The sequence below is a fragment of the Tenrec ecaudatus genome, chromosome 9 (genome assembly GCF_050624435.1).
Source record: "Tenrec ecaudatus isolate mTenEca1 chromosome 9, mTenEca1.hap1, whole genome shotgun sequence".
NCBI lineage: Eukaryota > Metazoa > Chordata > Mammalia > Afrosoricida > Tenrecidae > Tenrec > Tenrec ecaudatus.
Genome location: NC_134538.1, coordinates 122356153 through 122380144, shown reverse-complemented (window position 1 = coordinate 122380144; position 23992 = coordinate 122356153). Strand labels below are relative to the sequence as shown.

At 44.5% G+C, this 23992-nt stretch overlaps 2 protein-coding genes across 2 annotated transcripts in view; one reads left to right on the top strand and one right to left on the bottom strand.

The window, feature by feature from the left end:
• Positions 1–616: 616 nt before the first annotated feature.
• On the bottom strand, positions 617–17270 carry ARMC10 (armadillo repeat containing 10). The gene is made up of 6 exons (XM_075558505.1): positions 16800–17270; positions 15831–15979; positions 11026–11160; positions 6902–7078; positions 3711–3782; positions 617–2965 (listed from the first exon to the last, which is right to left on the bottom strand). Exons 1-6 carry the CDS (start codon positions 16939–16941, stop codon positions 2714–2716), a joined length of 927 nt encoding a protein of 308 aa, XP_075414620.1. The 5' UTR covers positions 16942–17270; the 3' UTR covers positions 617–2713.
• A 141-nt stretch (positions 17271–17411) lies between these two features.
• FBXL13 (F-box and leucine rich repeat protein 13) overlaps positions 17412–23992 on the top strand; it is a 245272-nt gene continuing 238691 nt past the window's right edge. Inside the window, exon 1 of the mRNA XM_075557360.1 lies at positions 17412–17550. Coding sequence (XP_075413475.1) covers positions 17476–17550 — 75 coding nt within the window. The 5' untranslated portion in view covers positions 17412–17475. The remainder of the gene's footprint in view (positions 17551–23992) is intronic.

Here is a 23992-nt window from a genome sequence, read left to right as displayed (position 1 = left end):
CTGCATGCTGAACTGGAAACTCTTATCTTACCTCCACTCAAGGAAGCAAGCCAAACATTATCTTAAGTATTTATTTTCCATATTAGCCTTATTTTTATACTCATGTGTACCAATTAACCGAGTCCTTATGCACTTTAAATCACCATGTTCTAGTTCCACTTTAATTGGACCTGCCTCATTCTTGTGGAGTCCTCACAAGCTGCGTTTATTTGCCACTCACATCCTTTCCACATTGGCTGTGTGAAGACCTGTGGGCCAAAGCACACGAGGCTTCGTCTCCTGACCCTGTAGAGTGGGTTACCCTTTTCTTTTTCACTTGTTACATTTTTGAAGGATTTATGTGAAAGATAAATGTTGAAAAAACACGGCAAATCCACTCTTCCCTCGATTCAGGCCAGCATGTATGTCCCTTACCCTCTGAACCGGTGTTCCCCACAGGATGCAACACTGCCCCCTGGCGGTAGCATGAGCTGCGCAGACACCTACACTTTACCCCCAATCAAGAGGCTACAGTATACAAGTTTTTAATTGCCGGAGAATGCCAAACCCCCCCTTTTTTCCCCCTCCCCTCTTTCTGACAAGGGGACAGTGGGATAAATAAATTTGGGAATGCATGTTATAAGTCAATTTCATTTTCTTTTATTAGCTAGCGTCCACAATCAATATACAGGCCATTAAAGATTCATTTTCTCCGTGGAGTAACTGAGGGCAATTTATGCCTCATTGGCAGAGGGTGGTGGGGTTCTTTCAATTAAAAGTCTCATTAATAAAAGCTAAGGCGTGCCATGACCTCCACTAATAGATTAAAGATCTGCTTGTGCATTTCCACCACGTAGTTCTTTTTGAGGAGTTAAAAATAACTCAAATCCAGCATTTTTGACATTTTAGGCTCAATGCTCTCATCTTTAGACACTGAAGTGTGAGTTATTCCATTCAAACCGAGGGAGAGAATAAAGAGATGGAGTTTTAGAAGCCAGTGCTGCTCAAACACATAGAAGCTCAATACAGGTTTTTAATATGTGCACATGTTGAATACATATCTTCATTAAATAAGGAGGCAGAGGAAGAAAAACCGTTATAAAGAAATGTGCCTTTCAGGGAATAAGTACTTATTTCCATCACCAATATATAAAGACATCGTTCTTAGCCATCATGCATCCTTTCCAACTCCAGTCCCTTGGGAATTTTCATTTACACCTTACAGTGAGCCTTTTCTTATACTGTGTGACTGACTATTCCTCCTTCAAAGTATAATTTCTGTATCAGGATAAGCCTGAAAACACATTTTTTTCTGCTGAAGGATTTGACTTCCTATGGAAACAGTCGGACCCACGTATTCACAGAGGCGATTCAAAGCACTGGGGTGCTGCCTTAAAGTACACGGAGTAGCAGTTTGTGCTTGCACATTGACACTGCGAAGCATGCTGAGGGTTATGAACTTTACACTTTGAGATATTCTGGCTGAACTCAAAGATAACAATAAATTGTAACGATACCTTATGAAATAAAAAGGTTAAGAAAATTAAATGCTGAAATCTTTTCCAACCTTATATTAGTCAAGTAGAATATGGGTGAAAATGAAAAAAGTACTATTAAGGGAAGAAAATATACATAACCTCATGATTTTCCTCTTTATTTAAAAAAAAACAGTATTATAAAATTTATGCTCAGAGTAAAAAACAGTAGAAGAGAATATAGACAAATCATTTCCCCAATCCCGAGAGTTGGTGTATCATTCTGGACGTGTTCTGTGTATATATAAACATAAATATCTTTCCCTTAAGAAACCACAAATGGGATTGCGTACATCTTCTGCCAGTGTGTTTCAGAAAACCACCTTATCTCATGGATGCCTTTCGACATCAGCACACTCTCAGCCACTCTGTTCTCTTTAAAGACAGAACAACAGATTTACCCAATTGCTGAGGGATGGACAACTTGATCAATCCCAGTATTTTATTAGTAGCATTTTTACATACTGGCACGTTGAGTGGGAGTGGGCAGGTACTAGGACACACTTTCTCCTAAAGTTTACATGTTGTCATCGACTAGAAGCACACATGACTGGAGCGGGTTTGTGGAAGCAGGAGGACGGGACCGGCAGTTAGCCTCGAGGACTCAGCATCTCATCACTACTGAAAGGACGGTGTGATTCTCATGCCGCTCTCAAACACTCAGTGAATGACATATGAATGTCCCGAGCGTCCCTGGGTGGCCCCAACGGTCAGGAGCTTGACTATAAGCCCCAAAGCCTGGCAGTCGAACCCCATCCAGAGGTGCCTCGGAAGACAGCTTGAGGGGACCTGGAGGTGCTGGGGGAAGATCTGCTTCCGGAAGGTCGCAGCCTTGAACACACTGCTGTTCTACTCTGCTAACTCTGAACCGCAAATCACTGCATATGGTAGACGGGCAACTGAGGCATACAAAAGTCACTTCACACAGAGGAAATAACTAAAGCATCTCAATCTACACAAAATCAAAAGAATGTTTTCAGTAGAAGTGCTAGTATTCATTTGGTATCAATAAAATAATCCAAAACAAACTTGGAGACCATGGCAAGTTGTAGCTGTGTTAATGAGGAAACATGATATTTACTGTTTAAAATTCAACAGCTGAAAGACTCCCTTTTGCTTTATACGGAAGATGGAAAGTAGATTTATAATGTGTATTATTTCCAGACTGCATTGCTCTCTGGAAACATGGCCAATGAGAATTACGTGATTATGAGAACTTTTTCCTTCACATCCACATCAGGGTGGTTAACTAAAGCTTTCATTTTCTGGGCACATTCTTGTCCATACAACAGGAAAAACAATGAACCTTTATGAAACATGAACGTAGACCTCAGAACTAAACTACCATCCATTTTGACGCAGTTGTTTAGATTCTGGAACAGGGTAAGCATTCGAAGAAGAATCTCCTTTGCTACGTGGCTGTCATAGAGGGCCAGGAATGACGCGTCCACCTGAAAGGAGACCATGAGCACGATCAGTAGGTGGAAACCTGGCTCAGGCTTACTCTCACTTAAAAACGGCATCAGTACTTCACATTTTAAAACTCGTCATAAGGATCAGCATGAGTACACAGGTGCCACTTCGACAGGACACTACTTCAGAACACTACTCAAAGCGTAATGACCTCACAGGTACTGGTCAGGTCTGTCTCTTCCACCAGACTGTCCCGTGAGGACAACATCGTGCCATGACTTACAGGAGGGTCTTCCAACAGGTCATGGAAAACGTACCTCATGAAATGCATGGGTTTCAAAAGTATTTTTGGAGTCGAGGGCAGAACTGAAATAAACTTGCACTAGTTACGTAACACGTCTGAACGGTCTAGTTTGAGATAATGCTAAGAAGGATAAGGCACCAAATCAAGAACTTTTATCCGAAAGACACACATTGTGCGAAGTGAAGCAAATGAAGAAAAAAGTAAAAAGTATTTTTATGCAAACAACACGCACCAGGTTGTCGCCAACTGCCCCCTCTTGCACTCTAGTTTCCTATGCTGATTATGTACATGTGTGAGCGACTTATGTGGGAGAGTTACATGCAAAGAAATTTGCGAATACATTAATTGAACATTTATGTGAAAAGAGCTATTCGTTTGGTAAGATTTATCTTAAAGGACCAGGCTTATGTTAAAGATTTGCCTGTAGGTCCAAATCCATGTATCTGTATATTCAGGAAACAAATAGGTAAGGTACTTACTTGGGCACCAAACAGTGCTTCTGCCATGGCTGGGTTTTCAGACAAATTCAAAAGCAGTTTCAGAACCTGAACCTGAAAGAAGAGTAGCATCTATTTCAGACTAACAGGCACACAACACATTCTCTCCTCCTGGCCTGCTGGCCTCTCGGCATGTACACTGGTTACAGTCTTGCCCACGCTCACGGCCTGCCTCCATCTCTCTCCTCCCATGAAACCTTTCAGTTCTCATTCAGGTCCTCAGGCTCCAGCCTCTGTCCCTCCCAGAGGACTTGCCACCCCTCCCCGAGCACTTCTCACAGAGCAGTGCTAGTTCGTATTTCCCAATTAGATTGCTCTGGAGGTGGGATACTGGGCAGATGCTCACAATCCCCCTCTCTCGCACCTAACAATGCATTACACCCGGTAACTTCAACATGCATTCATAAACAACTTACCATGCTTACCATCGATTAAATGAAATTTTTCAAAAGTCCAATGAATTTCAACTTCAAAGCATGTAATTTTAGAAACGTTTGGCTACCAAAACTAGACAATAACATGGCCCCTGGCTTTTTAGTGCATTACTATAAATCCCCGAGAACCCTTGGGCCATGCAAACTATTCACACACTAGGCTGCTAACCCACAGGTTAGAGGTTCAAGTCTACCCCAAGGTGCCTCATTAGGCCTCGGGAACTACTGCTGAAAACACAACCAGCCACCGAAAACCCTACAGAGCCCAGTTCTACCCGGACACGCATGGAGTGGCCAGGAGTTGGAGCTGACTCACTCACTGGTGGGAGATGGCATGCTCTGCAGAAGATAGTGGAACAGGAGGGGAAATACATCAAGTTAGAATATTACTACAGCTGGAACAAGTACGTATTTCGGGTGGAAATCCTAGTAAGCCCTCTGCTTTTTTTCCCCTTTCTGTTGTCACATGTGCCACCTTGTGGTGACTACTGGGTATTTCTTTTAAGTTATTAATCTTACACGCATTACAGATGAAGCATATACGCAGTTTATTTATATTAACCTCTATTACTTATATTTAGTCATGAATCAGTGGTATAGGTAGAAGGTTATTATAATACAGTCAGATCACTCTGCCTTTAAACAAATCATGTTCTGTAGAAAAATCATTTTGATGGTTTATTTACAAAGAAAATATTTTGGTGGTGAAACAAGATACATTTTCCAACTCACCAATGGTTACCATCCAACACTGATTGATGAGTTGGAACTTGAAGCTCATTTTTACAGAGAAACAGTGTTTTCATCTGTACCTACACTTCCAGGTAGACCACAAAAGTAAATTTTTTTATCCCACAAATAATATACTAGGCAACATACAAAAAAAGAAAGAAAGAAAGCTAAGCCCCCTACAAAATAAGGAAAATTTAAAGTAAAATCATGGCATGAATCACCACTTTAAAGTCCTAAAACATAGGAAAACACACACCATCTCGGAGACAGATCTCTGCACAGCCTGCAGTCAGACCTGCCTGCTGTGGGCCGAGCATTTCTCCTGAGTGCTGAAGCACAGCGGCTTCAGGAGCAGGCAGTGAGGACATTTCCCGGAATTGGAAATGCCACGGAAGGAGCAGGGTCAGGAGTGACCATTTGGGTCACAGGTGCTCAAAGTTATCTTGGTTCACTGGAGAGAATGATGTTGACAGGTATGGGTGTGTCAGAAGTTGCCTGTGGAAGCAGCAACCTTGCTATAGGATGACTTACAGTTACATTTAATTTTGAACGCCTCTGGGCCCAGAAGCCAATGTTTGGCTACTTAAATGCAGAAAGCCCAAATTACCACACTTTAAAAGACCTATTTAAAAACCAGGACTGGCTCCGCAGCCACCTCTTGATCACCTCTGCAGTACCTTTCAAGCTATCAAACCTGGTGGAGTCCAGCTTCAATACCTGTGTATTTTTCTCTCAAATGTGGCCGAAAACGCAGATCAGTCAATCTTAAGTAACCAGCGACTTTACCAATCCGAATCTTAATTTACACCTATTTTTATGCTTTGTCTTGAACTCCTGGCATTTGAGAAAAGCACGCACTAATAAAGGGGGGTATTCAAGGGACTGTCGTCACGTCTCTTGTGATTCCTAATCATCCCGTTTAATCCCCAATGGTTCCCACGGCCACGGAACTGGACAGAGGACATTTAGGACGCTTATTTAAGGTCATCGAGTCAGCCTGCATATAGTCAATCCACTCCCTTCACTAAAATGCAAAAGTTGCTTTAGGAAGAAAGGCTCACTAGCAACCTTCCTATGTAGATGACACAGGCTTGCTTGCTACAAGTGAAGCGGTCTTGAAACACAGATGAAGAACAAAGGCTACACTGCATTCATATGGAATGCAACATCCTTACGATGGACCAGTAAACATCATCAAGCTACAAGGAGACAATATTAAAGTTGCCAAGAATTTTATTTTATTGAGATCCTCGATCAACAGAGTTGAATCACCATGAGTTGGAGCTGACTCAACAACTAACATTATCCCAGGACTCCTTTTAATCACAAACAACCAACCAAACTCACAGCACTCAAGTCAATGCTGACTCATATCACCCCCCTGTGGATTCCCGAGACTGTAGTTGTTTATGGGAATAGAAAGCCCAGTCTTTCTCTCATGGAGCTGAAGGTGGTTTCAAACTGGCGACCATGGGGAGCGCAACCCAATGTGTAACCAGTAAACCACTAGGGCGCCTATGTCTAACCACTGCTTTTTGAATCAATTCTAACTCAGAGAACCTATGGACAAGAGTAGACCCGCCTCTGTTGGTTTCCAAGGCTGTAAATCTTTCCAGAAGCAAAAGCCTCATCTTTCTCCCTCAGAGCTGTTGGTGGGTTTGAACTGCCAGCCTGGTGGTTAACAGCTCAAAACATAACCCACTACACCACCAGCGTTCCTTTTCTAGAGGAAGGGAAAAGGGGGAGGGGACTAACTACTTGACTTCAGTAAAAGCTAGATGGACATCAATCTAGTGATAAATGAAATAACTGATGATTCTCACAAGCTAGCTCTATAATTCAATTTTCAGAGGAAAAATTAACATTTTCTTAGGCCCAAGGAAGGGTTTTTAACAAATCTCCTCTTTTTGTGAATAAAATCAGTTGAAGAAAGGTGACCTAGGAATCTTGTTTCGATCATGAGAAGCTTGACCCAGGAGCTTTCTGTACTTCCACACTGCCTCTTACCTTGGTGATTCCATTTCCAGCCAGCAGCACGTGGAAGATGTCCGTAATGTAACTTTTAAACATATGCTGGTGGTCATTGGTAACGGTCATGTTGGTTAGCAATCTCAGTCCGGCCATCTGCACAGCAGAGTTCAGGGGGCCCGAGAAGACATCCTCACAGACCTGATCAATGTAGACCTGAAGGCAGAAAGAGAAAAGGAGGCATTTCAGGATCTCTGAAATTATACCAGTGGATAGGCACAGTTGGCACAGTCGTGTAGGGCTACTGTCCAAGATGGCAATGGCTTCTCAGAAAAGATGGCCTTTTCATCTTTCCTTCAAATGTAGGTTGTGGGCGTTACATAATCTGGTGTCAACCTGAGTATTGAGAATGAAGGGGTGGGGTTTAGCCTGTCAATCAGGTCCCAGCTTGATGACCTCATTTGGAGACGCTAAGGAAATAAATAGCTCACCGGAGGCGGGACACATGCTCACTGCCTAGGAGACATTGCCGTTGACAAGACACATGGAGACAGGCTGATGGCAGCCAGAGCCTCGGAGCTGGAGACGTCGGGTGGAGACCCCTGCCATCACTGAGATGCTTCCACCACCACTGGATCCACAAGATTTTACACCCACTGGCCTGTGATTTTTCTGCATTCGGCATCATTGCATGTGTTTCGTGAGTTTGAAGATTACTTTATAGATTGATATCAGACATATGGACTAATATCGGACTTAGGGACTTGATCTGGACTGGGCTGGGATGTTTCCTCAATATTCAATTGCTCTTAAATATAAAGCTCTTTCTTATACACATATGAGTGTCTATGAATTTGTTTCCTAGTCTACCCAGTCTAACACACAGGTGTTTTTTAAATAAAGCTATTTTGTTAACAGCGGTTACTGTGCCGAGCATTTCTACCAATATGCCTCCCTCCCTTAAGGCTACATGCGGTGGATGCTGTCACCACAAGGGCTTTTAAGTCCAGGATTGTGGATCCTTTGCCCAAACCAGCCAGTGGTTGTCGGGACAGAGGGCTGACCTCCAGAGCAAATTCTCTTCACCCTTGAACTCTTCCTTTCTGGGACCTCCCAACTGAGACTACCCTTCTGCTCCTCTGTTGTGGGCACACCAGTTCAAGGGGGAAGATGGAGCGGGCCTTCCTGTATTCTGTATCGGGGTACCTGTCTTCCTGTCTTCCTAGTGAGGTCTAGAGGGAGCTAGCTGCATCATGAAAGAAGTAAAGAGCAGGGCACCAGGTGGAATACTTTTTTTATTTTTTTAGCTCTATCCAAAGCAATTCAAGGCAAAACTATTTGGCTTAGGTTCTTTGAACTATGAATTGTTAGGTTAACTATCATCGGCACAAAGTAATACAATGCCAGTAGTGGTCCTAGTTCATACATGACAACCCAGTATAATAAAGTTTCCTAAAAACCCATTTTTCAGCTTGGAGAATTATTTTTTGTAATCTGGAGAGCTAAGTTACCAATTGCCCCATAAGCCATTTCTAATTTTTTTTCATCACCAAACATTTCCATGTTATTGTAGAACTCAAATAACAACAGTAATCCAAAGAGAAATTAAATTTTTAAGAAAATTGTGATAAAATACATATGTGATGAAACAAGTCCACCCTGTTCACATTTCTTACATGTGAAATTTAGTGACGCCAGCTTTTGCTCTGGCTTATAAGCTCTACCATTTCATTATCTCCCCATACTTAAAAATAGCATTTCCTGACCTCATTACAAATCATATTTTCATACATCAGTTGTCTTTTGAAGCTTCCCCAAATGTGTTAAACACTTACATCCTTACTGTCTCAAAATCTTTACCTCATTATAATTCTAGTCAGAGGAGTGCTAAGTGGTCCAGCTCATTTAATTTTGTGAATAGTGCCTGACTCCCCTCACTTCTTCTACTTGGAATTCCCTCTTTCCCCAACCCTACTGTAGAGATCTTTAAAAAAAATTTTTATTATTAATTGGAATTTAATACATACATCATTCCAAACTTCAAGCACTTCAAGTAGAATATACCATTTGCAAGTAAAATGTACACTTGCTATCACATCAGTTTCCAAACATTCTTTTTCTGCATGGACTCCTTGACATCATCTGCCCCCCTTTTACACACTCTCACCTACTGCACACCCCCACCTCACTGATCCCCTTATTCTACTTGCTGCCCCTCTAGGATCATCAATCTTAGGTTTCATCTACCCCCAAATAGAAAAGCATATGACACAGCTTCAAGAGGGTGACCTCCATTGACATAACACCTCTGAGATTCACCCTAAAAGGAACAAAAAAATGAAGAAAACAATACAAACCCCTAATACAGAAGATTTTGGAAACCAGGTCCAGCCTGTATCATGGGGGTGGGTGGGGGGAAATCTGTTTGTAAAAATCTTTTTTTTTTTTTGGTAGCATGCTCACCTCCTGGATGGCCATGATCTTACCAGCCAGATCTGCGCACAGCGTGGGCCTAGGCGAGGTGGGGGCAGGGACCTGGCAGGATGCTCAAGGACCCTGTTTATTGCTAAACAAGGGCTATATCTATCTAGGGAGGGCATGATTACAGATAACCACAGGTTACCAGAAGGGCCAGTACAATAGGCATGCACATTATAGGAAGGGGCAGTATAATAGGCATAAGTGTGACAGAGAGGGATGAGCTGGGGCTGTACACATAATAGGAAGGGGAGGGACTAGGGGTGTACATGTGACAAGATGGACAGTAGATTCTTGATGGTGGCCTAACCTTGGTCACCCTTGGATGGGCTTGACTTCTCTGGGGTCTCCTACAAGGAAACAGTCAACTGCTATCCTTATGAGAAGGGAGTGGGCCCTACTTCTTGTGGGATAAGCAGTGGTGACTGCTTGCTCTAGATGGCTGATAACCCTTAGGGAGAATAAACCCTGATCTACTTCTGATGACCTCCAAGTGTATGGTCATTCACAAGCAGCTATGTTTGGTCTATATCTTGGGGAAAGAACTTGGGAGAAATCCTTCTGTTTCCCACAATTCCCCCTTTTGCTTTATACATAAAATTCAAAAGAGCCACAGTGACTACATGGTTATTTTCTATACATTGAAAGCTGTCAAGGCAAAACTTCATGACCCAATTAATATAGCCCAAAATTCAGGCTTATAGCAAACATAAATCCAGGCATGGAGAATAAAGTCCCCCTAAGCCCATCTACTATTGGAGGAAGGTATGAGAGGGGCTGGATGCCACGGTGGGAAGAAAACGAGCAAAGAGGAATGTCTGCTTCTATAGGGCGAATGAATCAACCATGTGCTCACATTAAGGTATCACAGCTTTAGGGGAGAAACTGTGGAAATGATAGACAACCGCAGGAACATGTACCTGGACTATATCTCCAACTACCAGAGTGGAGGTCTTCCAGCCATGGGATACTAGTCTTCCAGATTCCCTCCGTACCAGTCAGGGAATAAGTCCCAGTTTTATTTCCCTACAGTGCTAGTATCCCACATTTCCCCTCTCTGCATTATGTTTAAGAATTAATAGTGTCAGAGAGGCAACATGGTCTCTCTTCATATATCTTAGCTTCCTGTAGAAGTGACACGAGACTGCAAGCATCAACTTTATGATGAAAAAACAACAGTCAGACTGGAACTTAAGCTACGTGAAATACTTTTTGAGCCCAAGATTGTTTGTAAAAATCTTAAGACACCTTTAAGGCCCCGATCAGATCCCACCTTTTACTCGAGGTTTTTAGGTGGCATCTTTCCTTTTGATGGCAAGAATGTCTTCACTTCTAATTTTCCTTAAAGTACTGACTTATTTCTGCCTGGAATGACAGCCATGTCTGGCGCCGCCTTATCCCTCCCGCCTGGCTTTCTCGCAAGTCGTATGACGTCCACTTCTAGATTCTGCAGCACAGATCACGGACTCCATTGTGTGCTGACTTTACCACACTTTGGATTAAACTGATCCCCAACTTCCAGAGTCCAATGCATCTCCCATTGCCCCTGGCTCATTCGCCACTCTTCTAAGGAGAATTCATAGCCAAGAAGTTACAAAGAACTGTCAGCTAAAGGTTTAAAACCAATCTGTTACTTTCTTTCACTCATAGCACACCTTACATCTCTGTGCTTCCAGGTAACTTACCTTTATTATCTCTTGATTTTCAACATTCACACTGAGGTTATTCAGTGCATTTAAAGCTTTCTCCTTAATACTGTCGTTGGCACTGGTGATCATGCTCCCAACAATTGGGATACCCCCCAGTTCACGAATGATGGCCTAAGAGGGAGAAAACAAGACCATGAGGCCAACAGACATTCCTTTCCCTGGAATTCTTGGTACCTACAAGTAAAACTTTAAAAATAACTCTTTGAAGATGCCTTTACCATATACAATATAATATGTAGCCCCTGATGTTTTCTTAACTATCCACAATTTTATAGGTAAAGAAAATGAAGCATAAATTAAGGTATGCACCTATTTAAACTGTAGCATAGATACAGAGATTTGCAGAGCTAATGCACTTATCTTAAAGCAATTCACAAAATGAAAATTATTTTGCTTTGACGTAAGTTTTCTTTAACTTCCTTTCCACTGTCATCAGGTGAATGCGGACTCATAGGAACCCTATAGGGCGGGTAGAAATGCCGAGGAGTTTCCCAGACTGTAACGTAACCACTACGCCACCAGAGGTCCTGGAAATAGAGTTAACAGCTTTTTTTGATGATTGTTTTTATTTTTTAAATACTTTTATTGGGGCTCTTGCATCTCCTATCACAATCCACACATTCATCCAGCGTGTCGAGCACATTTGCACATATGCTGCATCCTCATTTTCAAAGCATTCTCTTCCCACTTGAGCCCCTGATATCAGCTCCCCATAGAGTTAACATCCTAAATAGAGACCAACTTTGAAAGTATTACGATCTATGATACCAAAGTAGTGTTTTGCTAACATGTATTCTTTGGAAGACTAGTCTTCACGAGGATAAGAGATAGTCCACAATAAAAGGGAATTCCATGGTTAAATCTAGTTGTGAAAATCTGGGTATAAAGAGCAAACATGGCTCTTCACTGCGAGACATTAAAATGCTAACGTGCTTCAGAAAACTCCAATCTCAATGAGAAGGATATTGAATATATCATATTTCGGCATATTATATACCCATAAAAAACTGGAAAAACCTGACTCACTCCATGGAGTTAATCCTGACTCATAGTGACCCCGTAGACAGAGTAGAACTGCTCCTGTGGGTTTCTGAGACTCATTCTTAATGGGATCAGAAAGCTTCACCTTTTCTCTCTCAGCGTGGCTGGACGGTTCAAACTGCTGACCCTGGGGTTAGCAGTCCCAGGTGGAACCCGCTATCCCATCAGGGCTCCACAATACACGAGAGGGCCATTTCTCAGTGGTAGGAGTCGGGAGAACATCTATTAATGTCTTGTAGGCCTAGAGTTTCACAGATTTTCAACCACCATCAAAATTGTTTACAATCACCTCCGTTCCTTTCTTACCAACATTGTTAAGTTCCAAGGACAAGGCCTTGATATGAAAAATTAGTATTATGCAGATATGGACGACCACATATAATTACAAAATGGAGGATAACCACTTCATTACATATCTGCCAAATTGCATTATTATTTAACTGCCAAACCACTGATAGCCATGGCCCAGCTAAGGTGCCATATAACATTTGCTCACACCCTGGCGCTCATGATGGCCAATGCACATCTTTCCGGTGCAAAATAACCAGTGGACTTGCTCAGATCACTAGCTGGTCGATAAGGGAGTAGATGCGATGCAAAACAGCTATATCTCTGGCCCCCACACTTCAAACAAAAACAAACAACTTTTTCTTCAAAGAATTGAAGAAAAAGATGCTAAAATTACTCTTGAAAGGCTAAGACATGGCATTGTAAAGACTGAGCAAGCACAGAAAGAAAAGAAGCTTTCCCACTGCCATTCCAGGCACTTCCCTAGGACTCTGGAGCTCAACAGCTTCCTTATTTGAATATTAAAGCAGATCAAGGATGGATGGTAACTTGTAGTAACCCATATTATCTAGTTCATGACTTACTCACCAATGGTTACTGACCCACTCTGTTGGTTTCAGAGACTTTTACAGCCAGGGCATCATACACACCCCAATACAGGCATGCTAGCACCATCTACTGATTTTCTTTGCTTGGCAAATCTCTTTCCTCTCGGGTAGACATAGAATCTCTTGCACCCCACACAGGTCCTGATGAGACTATTGGTCAATTGTTGTACCATCCATCCCCGTTCCTTGGCTGTAAGATGCTGACTGATCCTGGACTGTGGTCCCTAGACCCAGCAATTGCCTCAAAGGGTTGGCACTCGATGTTAGCAAGGTCAACAAGAGACATTCGCTCCAAGGTTTGATACATAGGGGGGAGAGGGGGAGGAAAGTGGGGAGAAGAGAGAGAGGAGTTTCCACCTTTTCTATCATTAGCCACAAGGGATGAAGGTTTTCTTTCCATCCTGGTGAAGAAAACCTCTTTGTGGCCAAAGAGACAAAGACCAATTAAAAAACAAACAAAACAAAACAAACAAGAAAACCTAAGAGGTAAGCAAAGCCAAAAGGTGGGGAAAGGGAGGGAGCTCTGATAGCCCTTTCTGCAACCTTGAACTGGATTCAATTGTGCCTGAAATCAATACTATTCTTGAATGTTTCAGGCAACTAAGTCCAATTCTTTTCCTTTTTTGGGGCTCAAAATAAGTTGTGTTCAGTCACTTGCCATTTAGTACTGATGTAAGTAATAAAATGTTATTCTCTAAATCTCCCTAGATATTTTCAGAGGTTCATAGTATATATCATGCTAGATAAAAATGGACTGAAATAATGTATTTGTTAAAAATAACTTTAATTACATGTGTGATAATGCTAACAAGAATCAGCTGAAAAAAATATAACACAATACGTCCCCCACCCCCATGTGAGAGGTGGGAATGGGGAGCAGTAAGGTATTCAAATTCAGTTTAGTCCTGATAGTAAGTGTTGTAGGAGTCAATTATATTGACTCGTGGTTGTCAGACCATGTCCAAGGGACCACTTGCATCAGAAACAGCTGAGTGCTTGTAAGAAATTCTGATGCCTGGGCCCTAGCCCTACCTACTGAACTAACGCCTTGGGGAAAGGGTCCAGGAATTGACCCTTTTATCAGTTTCAGGTTATGATCATTCTTATGCATACTAAAGTTTGATGATCACTATGGAGAAACAGGATTTAAAAGCCATCAGAAAATCTTATCTACTATAATTTACTTGATATTTTACATACTAAATATATGCATGAAATCTCCACAATTATGAGGATAAGTAAAAAAGTATTGCTAAAAAAAACACAGAAATCTTAAAACTATCAAAATGGGAAGCTGTTTTTCTCAACATCTCCTCTAGCTAAGTATATGTACCTTTGAAGATGGGGTTCCCATCTCTCTCACCCTTCTCCAAAGAATCCTGTGCTCTGGTTTATACAAGACTGCAGTTGTAACATCCTCAAGAAATTCAAATGGTGTTCTTTTTATATGTTCTTAGAGTTTGGAGTACCCAAGAATCCCGAGGGGCAACGTTAGGTACAGAGGGGTAAATTTGGGGTAAGGCTTCCCAACCAAATGCTTGTAGGGCAGCCCTACCTATCTTCAAAGAATGACCAGGTACAGTGTCACGATGGAAAAAATTCCCGGAGCAAAATTCCCCGTCTTTTTTTTTTTTTTAAACTCTCCAGTGGATGTTTCCAGTTTTGCAAAATTTCTTTCTAAGAAGCCCTCGGGATGGACCTGTGGTGGCCTTCAAGAAACTCCAACAAGATCAACCTGTGGATGAAAAGTCACGATAGCCTTTGACCTGTCTGCCTAGAAATAAACTGGTCAAGCAGGTCCCCTCAGAAGCCCCTGCGGAGGAAGCCTGTAAGTCATGCATGCTACTGAGAGAACCTGTCTGCAGCCATCTACTGATGGGAGACATGTTTAAACATGTCTGGCTTGGAATAACTGGAATCCTAGTATATATAACAATTACCCTCATATATATGATCATTTATTACCACTTTCAACCTGTAGTTGCTATGGCAGCATTAACTACCCATGATTATAAAGCTGAACATATAATTTAAAGCGCGTAGTTAAAGGCTACCCATTGCCACAGAGTCGATTCAACTCAGTGACCCCGAAGGGCAGGGGATGAGGGATTCTCAAAAAGATCACGGAAAATTTAATTCCACTTTATTTCCACGCACGTTTTGAAGCTCCTTGGTAGAGCTACCGTTACATGGGTTTCCTAAAGCTATCATCTTTTTGGGATGCTTACAACGACATCTTTCTCTGAGCAGCAGGTGAGTCCATGGCACAAATCCTCTCAGTTAACAGAGCACAGCCACTCAGCAGAGTACCGCAGGTTAAATACGAGCTGCTTTGCTGTTCTTCTGAAGTGCTTTGGAATTTTAAATACTTAAAGCGCTATGCCATACCAAAGGTGGATTCAATATGATCAATATGAATGTGTTCCCCAGTGACCAATGCCATATGTATCTAGACCAGCAGTTCTCAACCTGTGGGTCACGACCCCTTGGGGGGGTGGAAATGACCCTTTCACAGGGGTCACCTAATACATCCTGCATATCCGATATTTACATTACAACTCAGAACAGTAGCAAACTTACAGTTATGAAGTAGCAACGAAAATAATGTGGTTGGGGGTCACCACAACATGAGGAATTGTATGAAAGGGTCGCAGCATCAGGAAGGTTAAGAACCACTGATCTAGACTCAAAAGCCCACGGTGGGCTTTTGAGAGGTAGACATGTGAGCACAGGGAGCCACGTGTCATAGATGAGGAAATTGGGGCGAGGAACTTATCCAGCGCCACAGTAACTTCTAGAGCAGAAGAATGGAAGGAGCATGTCTGCTGAGGCTAGGGTACTCACTTGGTTCGTGGAGAAGGCTGCGCTGTTCCCCAGAGTGACCAAAGCTCCTTCAAGAATTCCAGGATCCTCGGTTGACTCAAGCAGGTAAAGGAGTTTCTTAAGTTGTTCCGCATTCAGGACATCATCACAGGAACAATCTGTCAAGTCTTCTGCATAAGAAAAACGTTTTTTAAAGATTCATCTGCATTCAATGAATTTTGTTTTTAAGGCGAGAAATTGAAAAAAAAAACACACAAAAAAGCCACCGCTTGGAAGATCTCAAAGGCCGGGCCGATTATCATGACTAAGTCTTATGATGCCGGTTTGAACACCTTACAGAGTCCAGCACGTGCCTCGCTGACGCCTTAGACGTCCAGGTTCTGCTCAACCTTGGAAATCGAGGTTCTGTTATTTCTGGCTTTGAGGAGTTGCAGGCAGCGCGAGGCTGGGCTACGGTGCTCGCAAGGTACGCTGTGTCCCTGAGCGCAGGCAGGACCGCCGCTGTGGCGTCCCTCCTTTCAGGCCAGCCGCACACAGAATCTCATTTTACGGCTCCAGGCCCCGAAACGCTACATCCAGGGCCCGGAGAAAACCCTCCGATCACAGCAAAGCCGCGATCCGCGTTACAGTCAGGCAGCCATGCTCCGCTGGACCTGGAACACAGGAGGCTGCTGTGTGGGAAAATTCCCACCCCAGATTCAGAACAAAGAAGTGGAGGCGGCGGGGGGGGGCGCGGGGGGGACGGATCAGGTCCCCTCGCCCACCCGAGTCCAGTGGGTGGTCCGCCCTCTCCACCTGAGCCTCCCGGGCTCGTCCTCTTGCCAGCTGCCCTCCCGCCTCTGGTCTGGTCGCTCATTTTCCTCGGAGGGCGGGAAAGCCAAGGGCGCCTGCACAGCCCGTGGTCCCCACCCCGGCCCTGGAATCCCCCCTCCTCCCCCCACCCCCTCCCGCCGCGGCCGCAGGCCCGCGCCCTCCCGCTCAGGGTCTCACCTATGGATGGCGAGGGGCGCAGCCGGGGCCCGCGGGGGGCGCCCCGCCGCTGGCCCCGCGTCAGCCGGTAGATGTAGTAGCAGGCACCGACCCCCAGAACCAGGCCCGCTGCCACCCAGCCCACGTCCCGGGCGCCGCCCATGCTGCTGCCGGCTGGAAGCGCGGAGCCCGCGGGAGCGCAGGGGGGTCACAGAAGCCTCGGTGCAGCCGGGGCGCAGGTCGCAGGAGATCGCCGGGCCCGAGAGCGTCGCCGCCCCCAAGTGCACCCTAGCAGTAGAGAAAGGAAATGGGGGTCTGAGCTCCGCCTCCCGGAAACGGCCCAGCTAAAGCGTAATGCCTCCCGCGGGCCACGGCCAGAGGGTGGGGCCGGGGCAGGTGGGCGGCCGGGCTCCGAGGGGCTGCAGGCCCGCGCGCCCTGCAGCGAGAACTGGGGACGCGACCACAGCGCGCGCCTCCCACTCGCTTCTCCCAAGAGCCTCTAGCCCGGGTCACGGGCCCGCCTCCCTCCGACGGCCCTGCAGCTGGGGGGCGGGGACACCCAGGCCCCGCCCACTCCCGCGTTGCCACGGCAACGTCAGACGCATCAGCCCCCAGCCTTCGCGCGCCGCCTGCCGCTTGGGCGCAGAGAGCTGGCACCCGGGAGCGCCGCTTCGGAGGCTGCGTCCGGCCGCTGGCCATGGCCTCGCTCCGCAATGCCAAGCCCTGGCTGAGGAACTACTTCAAAGAGAACTACATCCCCCAGGTCTGCGAGGTACTGGAGCCACGTGGCGGCGGACACGTCCGTCGGGAGGCTGCGGCGGACAGAGGAGGCAGGGAAGACTTCCCGGAGGAGGAGCTAGGGCGTGGCTGGCTGGCTGGCTGGGTGGGAAGGATGAAGTCCGCTCTGGACACGGCTGTGGTCTGGGCTGAAGCGAGACGTCCAGGAGGAGAAGACAGGGTGCTTGAGCCCTGACAAGTGAGGAGTGGGTGACGTCTCCAAGGGAAGAAAGAGACAAGGGAGCACAGGGCCCAAACCCCAAACTTTCAGCTTCGAATCGGGGCTTCCGTTCAGTTCGAAGTCCTGACTTGAACGAAAAGATACTGAGAACGAAGTCCCAGAGGGAAAGGAAGAAAATCGGGAGAGTGACATTTCTTTGAAGAGAGTGTTTCAGCTGGAGTGGACAGTAGTGCGCCCTCGGATAAGGACCACAAGGAGGCTCCAGGGGAGCCTGCAGAGGGTGGTCTCTCCCGGGCAGAGATGGGCGTTAGCGGAGAGTTGACGTTGAGACCTTTAGACAGAATGTAGCCAGCCCTTTGTGAAGGGCCTCACAGCCGGATTGGCTGTGCACAGGAGGAAAGACTCCCCTCACCTCCTCTTCCCCCCATTATAACAGGACGGAAGGACAGGATGGGGGTGGACCGGTGAGTTTCAGGCTTGGTAGGAAGCCGAGAAAGTTCTCCGGTAGCATTTTCTCTGCAAACAGAGGGTGAGATCATTTGCTAAGAATGTGTGTGTTTGGATGGGGATGGGGGTTTCAATAGGAGTGCAGAGCTGCAGTGCAGGATGAAGGAAATGAGGATGAAGGATGTCTGGTAAAGGAAACCGGGGCAGGGCAGTGCTGAGAACCTCCACGGAGGACAGCAACTCTTGTGTATAGTTGGGAGGGCAATTTCGTATGCCCCCGCCCCGTGCCCTCCACCTTTGGATGACAATTTAGAAGAGTGTTTTAAATCGCTAAATATGTTTTTTTGCCCAAGTATTGTCACTTCTGAGAAATAGTTACACATGTGCCACACGTGCTCAGTTAAAGACATCTACAAGCACATCCCAAACACTGTCACTTACTGTGAATAAGGGTCGCGGATATTTTGTAGAAGGTAGCATATCTACAGCTATGGAGATCATTAAGAAATATCGAGTTGAAAAGAAAAAAAACCCAACCAGTTGTCTAACCAAGAACACTAAAAACCAAACCCACTGCTGTAGATTGGATTCCAATTTGTAGCAGAGCCGACAGTTCCCAAGAAAGCGTCTACTACAATTCTAGCAATCTACTCACATGTATGTTTTTTATATGTATGTTGATGTATGTGTAGATCTATATTTAAGACCATAGTGCATGCTTGGAAATCATGTGTATGGATATAACGTAGGCCAGACAATTAAAAGCAGTAGAGGTTTTGGGGGACCGTTTTATGAGGAGATGAAGGAAAACTTTGTTCAGTCTATAGACAGCCATACTGTCTTGAATTTTCATTTTGAGCCTCACTAATTAGCCCTTACACCAGTGGTTCTCAACCTTCCTAAGGCTGCGACCCTTTAACACTGTTCCTCATGTTGTGGTGATCCCCAACTATAAAATTATGTTTGTTGCTACTTCATAACTGTAAGTTTGCTACTGTTATAAATCAGGCAACCATAGTGAAAGGATCATTTGACTCCCCAAAGGGTCGGACCCACAGGTTGTGAACCGCTGCCTTACACAATTATATTTTAAAATATGTAGTGTGGGACACCTTTAATCCCAATTATAGGATTTCCTTAAGTAGTAGCTGTAAGCCAGGCATATGTACAGAAATAATAGAGTTGATTTCAACCAGGACTGGAGTTTGTCAGGCGTTGAGAATGAAAGAGCAATAGGTCAGGGAACTGGCGTTCTTGAAAGTACCTGAATTGATGGGCTACAGACTAGGTAGAGAATGAGGACAAGAGGGACGTTATATTGAAATACATAAAGAAGATGGAAGTTCCCGGGAGGCAGAGAATAAAAAGAACAATTGAGTCAGGGGTCTGGAAAAGGGGGAGGTTGGTCTCAGCAAGTGGTAATGTGTGAACTTAAGATTTAGGAGGGAGCTGCTCTGGGTGATGACCCAGTCCAGGGTGTGATTGTGGAGCAGGTAGATTGGGTTGAGGGTCAGGGTGCTTTAGGGAAGTGATGGCCGCTTTTCACCTTGTTCTTCAGGTGCCATACCCCAAAATGCTGTCAAGAGGGGGTCCCTAGCACCTCCTATAATTGAGTCTATCACTGCCACCAGCTTTCTACATTGCTGCTATTAGAGACAAGAGGCCCTTCTAAATTTTCTGGATTGAATTGTATCCTTCCAAAATCTTTGTTGTAAGTCCTATCCTCTATGTCTGTGGTTATAATTGGGTTTGGAAAGGGGTTGTCTTTGAGACAGGATTTGTATAGGATGTGCCTCAGATCAATCTCTTAAGATATAGAGATTAAAGAAGCACGCAAGCAATGCATAGATGCCATGCCACATGAAGATCACCAAGGAGCCTGTTCCCAGAGCAGTTTGAGAAGGCCTTCCCCCACAGCCAGTGCCCTGAAGTTGGACTTATTTATTTAATATCATTTTATTGGGGGCTTGTACAACGCTTATCGCAATCCATACATCCATCCATTGTGTCAAGCACATTTGTACATTTGTTGCCATCATCATTCTCAAAACATTTGCTTTCTTCTTGAACCCTTGGTATCAGCTCCTCATTTTTTCCCTCCCTCCCCATTCTTCCTTCTTCATGAACCCTTGATAATTTATAAATTATTATTTTATCATATCTTACACTGCCCAGTGTCCCCCTTCACCCACTTTTCTGTTGTCCATCCCCCAGGAAGGAGATTATATGCAAATCCTTGTAATCGGTTCCCCCTTTCTACCAAAGTTGGACTTCTAACCTCCCGAGCCATGAGAGAATAAATTTCAGTTTGTTAAATTATTTATTTATGGTATTTCTGTTATAGCACGACTAGATAACAAGAATTTGATACCAAGAATTGGGAGTGCTACTTTAACATATGCCTAAAATGTAGATGTGATTTTGGAATGGGGTAATGGGGACTGATTGAAAGATTTGTAAGATGCCTAATAGTAAAAAACTAGATTGCCTTGAAGCGACTTTTGGAAGAATTATGAATGTCAAGGGCAGTTCTGAAGAAGGGTAAGAAAGAAGTGGAAAGAGTGACAGGGTAAGACTACAGCATTCATCTGGCACCACAACAGGATGCTGTTAGAAATATGAACAATAAATATGAGGCTTTCGGTGAGGCTTGCAAAGCGCATGATGAACATGTGATTGAACCACGAAGGAAGGCTGATCCTTTTTATGCAGTGGCAAAGAACTTATCTGAATTATGTTCAGATGTTGGGGAAACTAAAACCTGTACTTGATAAACTTGGGTATCTGGCGGAGGAGATTTCTAAGCAAGATTTTCAAGGGTATGGTTGCATGGTTTCTCCTTATCATGTAAGGCAAAATGGGAGAGTCAAGAGATGGCCTTACAGATTAACAGTGCAAAATGAGAACAAAACTTAAAGATTTGAAAATTCTCTTGTGGGAACACAGGACTTGTGTCCTAGAATTTTCACTAAGGACATGGATACACAATCTTCTGTTAACACAGATTAAGCCTGTGACTGCATCTAACCAATTTCCACAGCATAAAACTCATCAGCTTTGACTAAAGGATACAAATAAAGAAGAAATGAATACAGTCTAGAAACAATCAGAAAGCAGGCCAAAGAGGCTGCATCTGTTGTTTTCCAGGAAAGGCCATTCCTGAAGTAGCTCGTGGGATCAGCACAACTGTTGGAAGGAATGTGGCGCCCAGGGTGGGGCCACAACCTCTAGGATCCCAAAGGGCCTTCTACATTTTGGAAAGTCAGTTTTTCACCACCTAGGTTCTGGGACTCAGTGCTGTCATTCAGCTTGGGTAAGAGAGCAGGGCCACTGCCCAAAGCGGAAAAGCAGTTCTGCCATATCCAAGGAAAAGAATAGGGCCTGCCAAGGGTGTGGGCATCATCATGTGGATGAACCAGGAGAATGGGGCCCACTGAAGTCCAGGGGCCACAGTTGCTGTCCCAACAGATCTGGAAGGTAGGGCTGCCGGCTATGGCTTAGGGGTCTCTAACTCAGAATCCCAAGGCTAGGCCTAGACTCTCCAGGGCATGAACCTTGAGAGCTGATGTAAATTCTACTGCTGGGGTGTGGACTTACTTGGTGCCTATTACCACTGATTTTCCTCTAATTGTTTTGTCATGGAAATGTCTATTTTATACATTTCCACCATTAGACTTGGAAAAGAGATAATTGGTAGTCTGGGTTTCACAGGTTGAGAGATGAAGAGGAATTTTGCCCCAGGATGGAATATGCCTAAATTTTCATCCATATTTGATTTAGATGATTCAGATGATGGGGTTTTGGACTCTGGGGGTGATTGATGGAATGAATGTGCTTTGCATTTGGCAAGTTCAGGCATCTCTGGAGGTCAAAGGGTGGAATGTTGTAGACTGAATTGTGTCCTCCCCAGATATGGGATGTGAATCCTAACCTTTATGCCTGTGGTTTTAATTCCATTTGGGAATGGTTTGTCTTTGTTATGTTAATGAGGTAGGATGTCCCCTGAGAAGAAACACAATGTGCTTTGTCCTCTCACTTCAGAAGACTCCTTCCTTTAGGGAACTCCATTGCTTCATTTAAGTTGCTGGGCAGTGCCCTGCAGTCAGTTCCTTGGGCTTAGTGAGCCTGTGGGCAACAGACACAGCACTGCCTGGTTCTGTGCAGTCTTGCCCGTGTGCTGAGGGTTGAGCCACTGGTGCAGCCATGATGTCAATCCGTCCTGTGAGGGCTGCCCTCTTGCACTGTCATCATTCTTGGTGACCTCAGCATCCACATCCTTGACCTTCCAATTTTCTTTGCGTTCCCCATTCCTTAGGCATCTTCTCCCACCGTCACAACCTTGACCCTTTTATCCCAAATTGCTGTACATTCTCTGGAATCTCCATTGCTTCATCTCACTCTCACGCTAATTTCTCAGGTCATTTATTCCACAACTTCCACTGGTCACTTCCTTAACCTCATTGATGTTACCAGTTTATTCCCCTCATCATACCTGCACTATTTTTTCGAGGGGTGCACGTTATTAAAAAATAATTGTATTGGGGTCTCTCACAGCTCTTACAACAACCCATACATCTACGATGTCAAACACATCTGTACATATGTTGCCATCATCCATTTCAAACATTTTCTTTCTACTTGAGCTCTTGGTATCAGCTCCTCATGTTTTTTTCTCCCTCACCCACCCTCCCTCCATCAGGAACCCTTGGTACTTTATAAATTTTTTTTTTATATATTAAACCCAATGTATCTCCCTTCACCCACATTTCTGTTGTTCATCTTCCTTGGGGGGGCAGTTATATGTCGATCATTGTGATCAGTTCCCCCTCTCTTTGCCCACCTTCCCCCTACCCTCCTGGTATTGTTACTCCCATTACTGATCCTGAGGGGTTTATTTGTCCTGGATTCCATGTGTTGAGAGCTCTTATATGACCAGTGTACATGCTCTGGTCTAGCCAGATTTTTTTTAGCCAGATTTTTAAGGTAGATTTGGGTCATGGTAGTAGGGGAAGGAAGCATTGAAGAACTAGAGGAATGTATGTTTCATCAGTGCTATACTGAACCCTGGCTGGCTTGTCTCTTCCTTGTGACCCCTCTGTGAGGGGATGTCCCATTGTCTACAGATGGGCTTTGGGTCTCTACTCTGTGTGCCCCCCCTTTCGCCTCAATATGATTATTTGTTCTGGGTCTTCTGATGCCTGAAATCAGATCCCGTCAACACCTCAATGATCACACAGCTTGCCTGTACTGTTGATCATTCCCCTCATGCCTTCATTTCTCACCTCTCTTACATTCCTTGGTTCATCTTTGTTGCAGGTTTCTCTTGATTCATAAGTGAATTACCACAAAATGTTATGGTTTGAAAAAACATTGATCATTGCATTTTTATTTCCCACAGTTATGGGAATTAACAGGAGATTTTTGTTCAAAATCTCTGATGTGGTCTCATGTCCTACGGCAGCTGGTATTCACTCACACGTGTGGCACTTGATAGTGGCTGTTTACTAGGCTCTCAGCTGGGGCGGTCAGCTTCCATGTCTGTCCGTCTGTGTGTAACCTCTCCAGGTAGCCTGGGCTTTCTCACAGTGTGAAGACCGAGTTTAAAGAATGATTGTGCTAGAGATAAAGCCAGGTGGCATCACCTTTTGATACCTGAATGGTGCACATGCTTAGCACTGACGGCTAATGGATTGGAAGTTTGGAGTTGTCCACGAGGCATAGCAATTTACTTCCGTAAAAAATAAAAACCAGACATTGAGAACTTCCTGTGGTATATTTCTACCCTGATAGACATGAAATCACCATGGAT

Excerpts from the sequence above, each read along its gene's own strand:
- ARMC10 (XM_075558505.1), bottom strand. The coding sequence starts at position 16,941 with ATGGGCGGCGCCCGGGACGTGGGCTGGGTGGCAGCGGGCCTGGTTCTG. Across the intron at positions 11,161-15,830 it reads CAGCCTTCTCCACGAACCAA|GCCATCATTCGTGAACTGGG; the intron begins GTGAGTACCCTA and ends TCTCCCTCTTAG. Across the intron at positions 7,079-11,025 it reads AAAATCAAGAGATAATAAAG|GTCTACATTGATCAGGTCTG; the intron begins GTAAGTTACCTG and ends TTCTGCCTTCAG.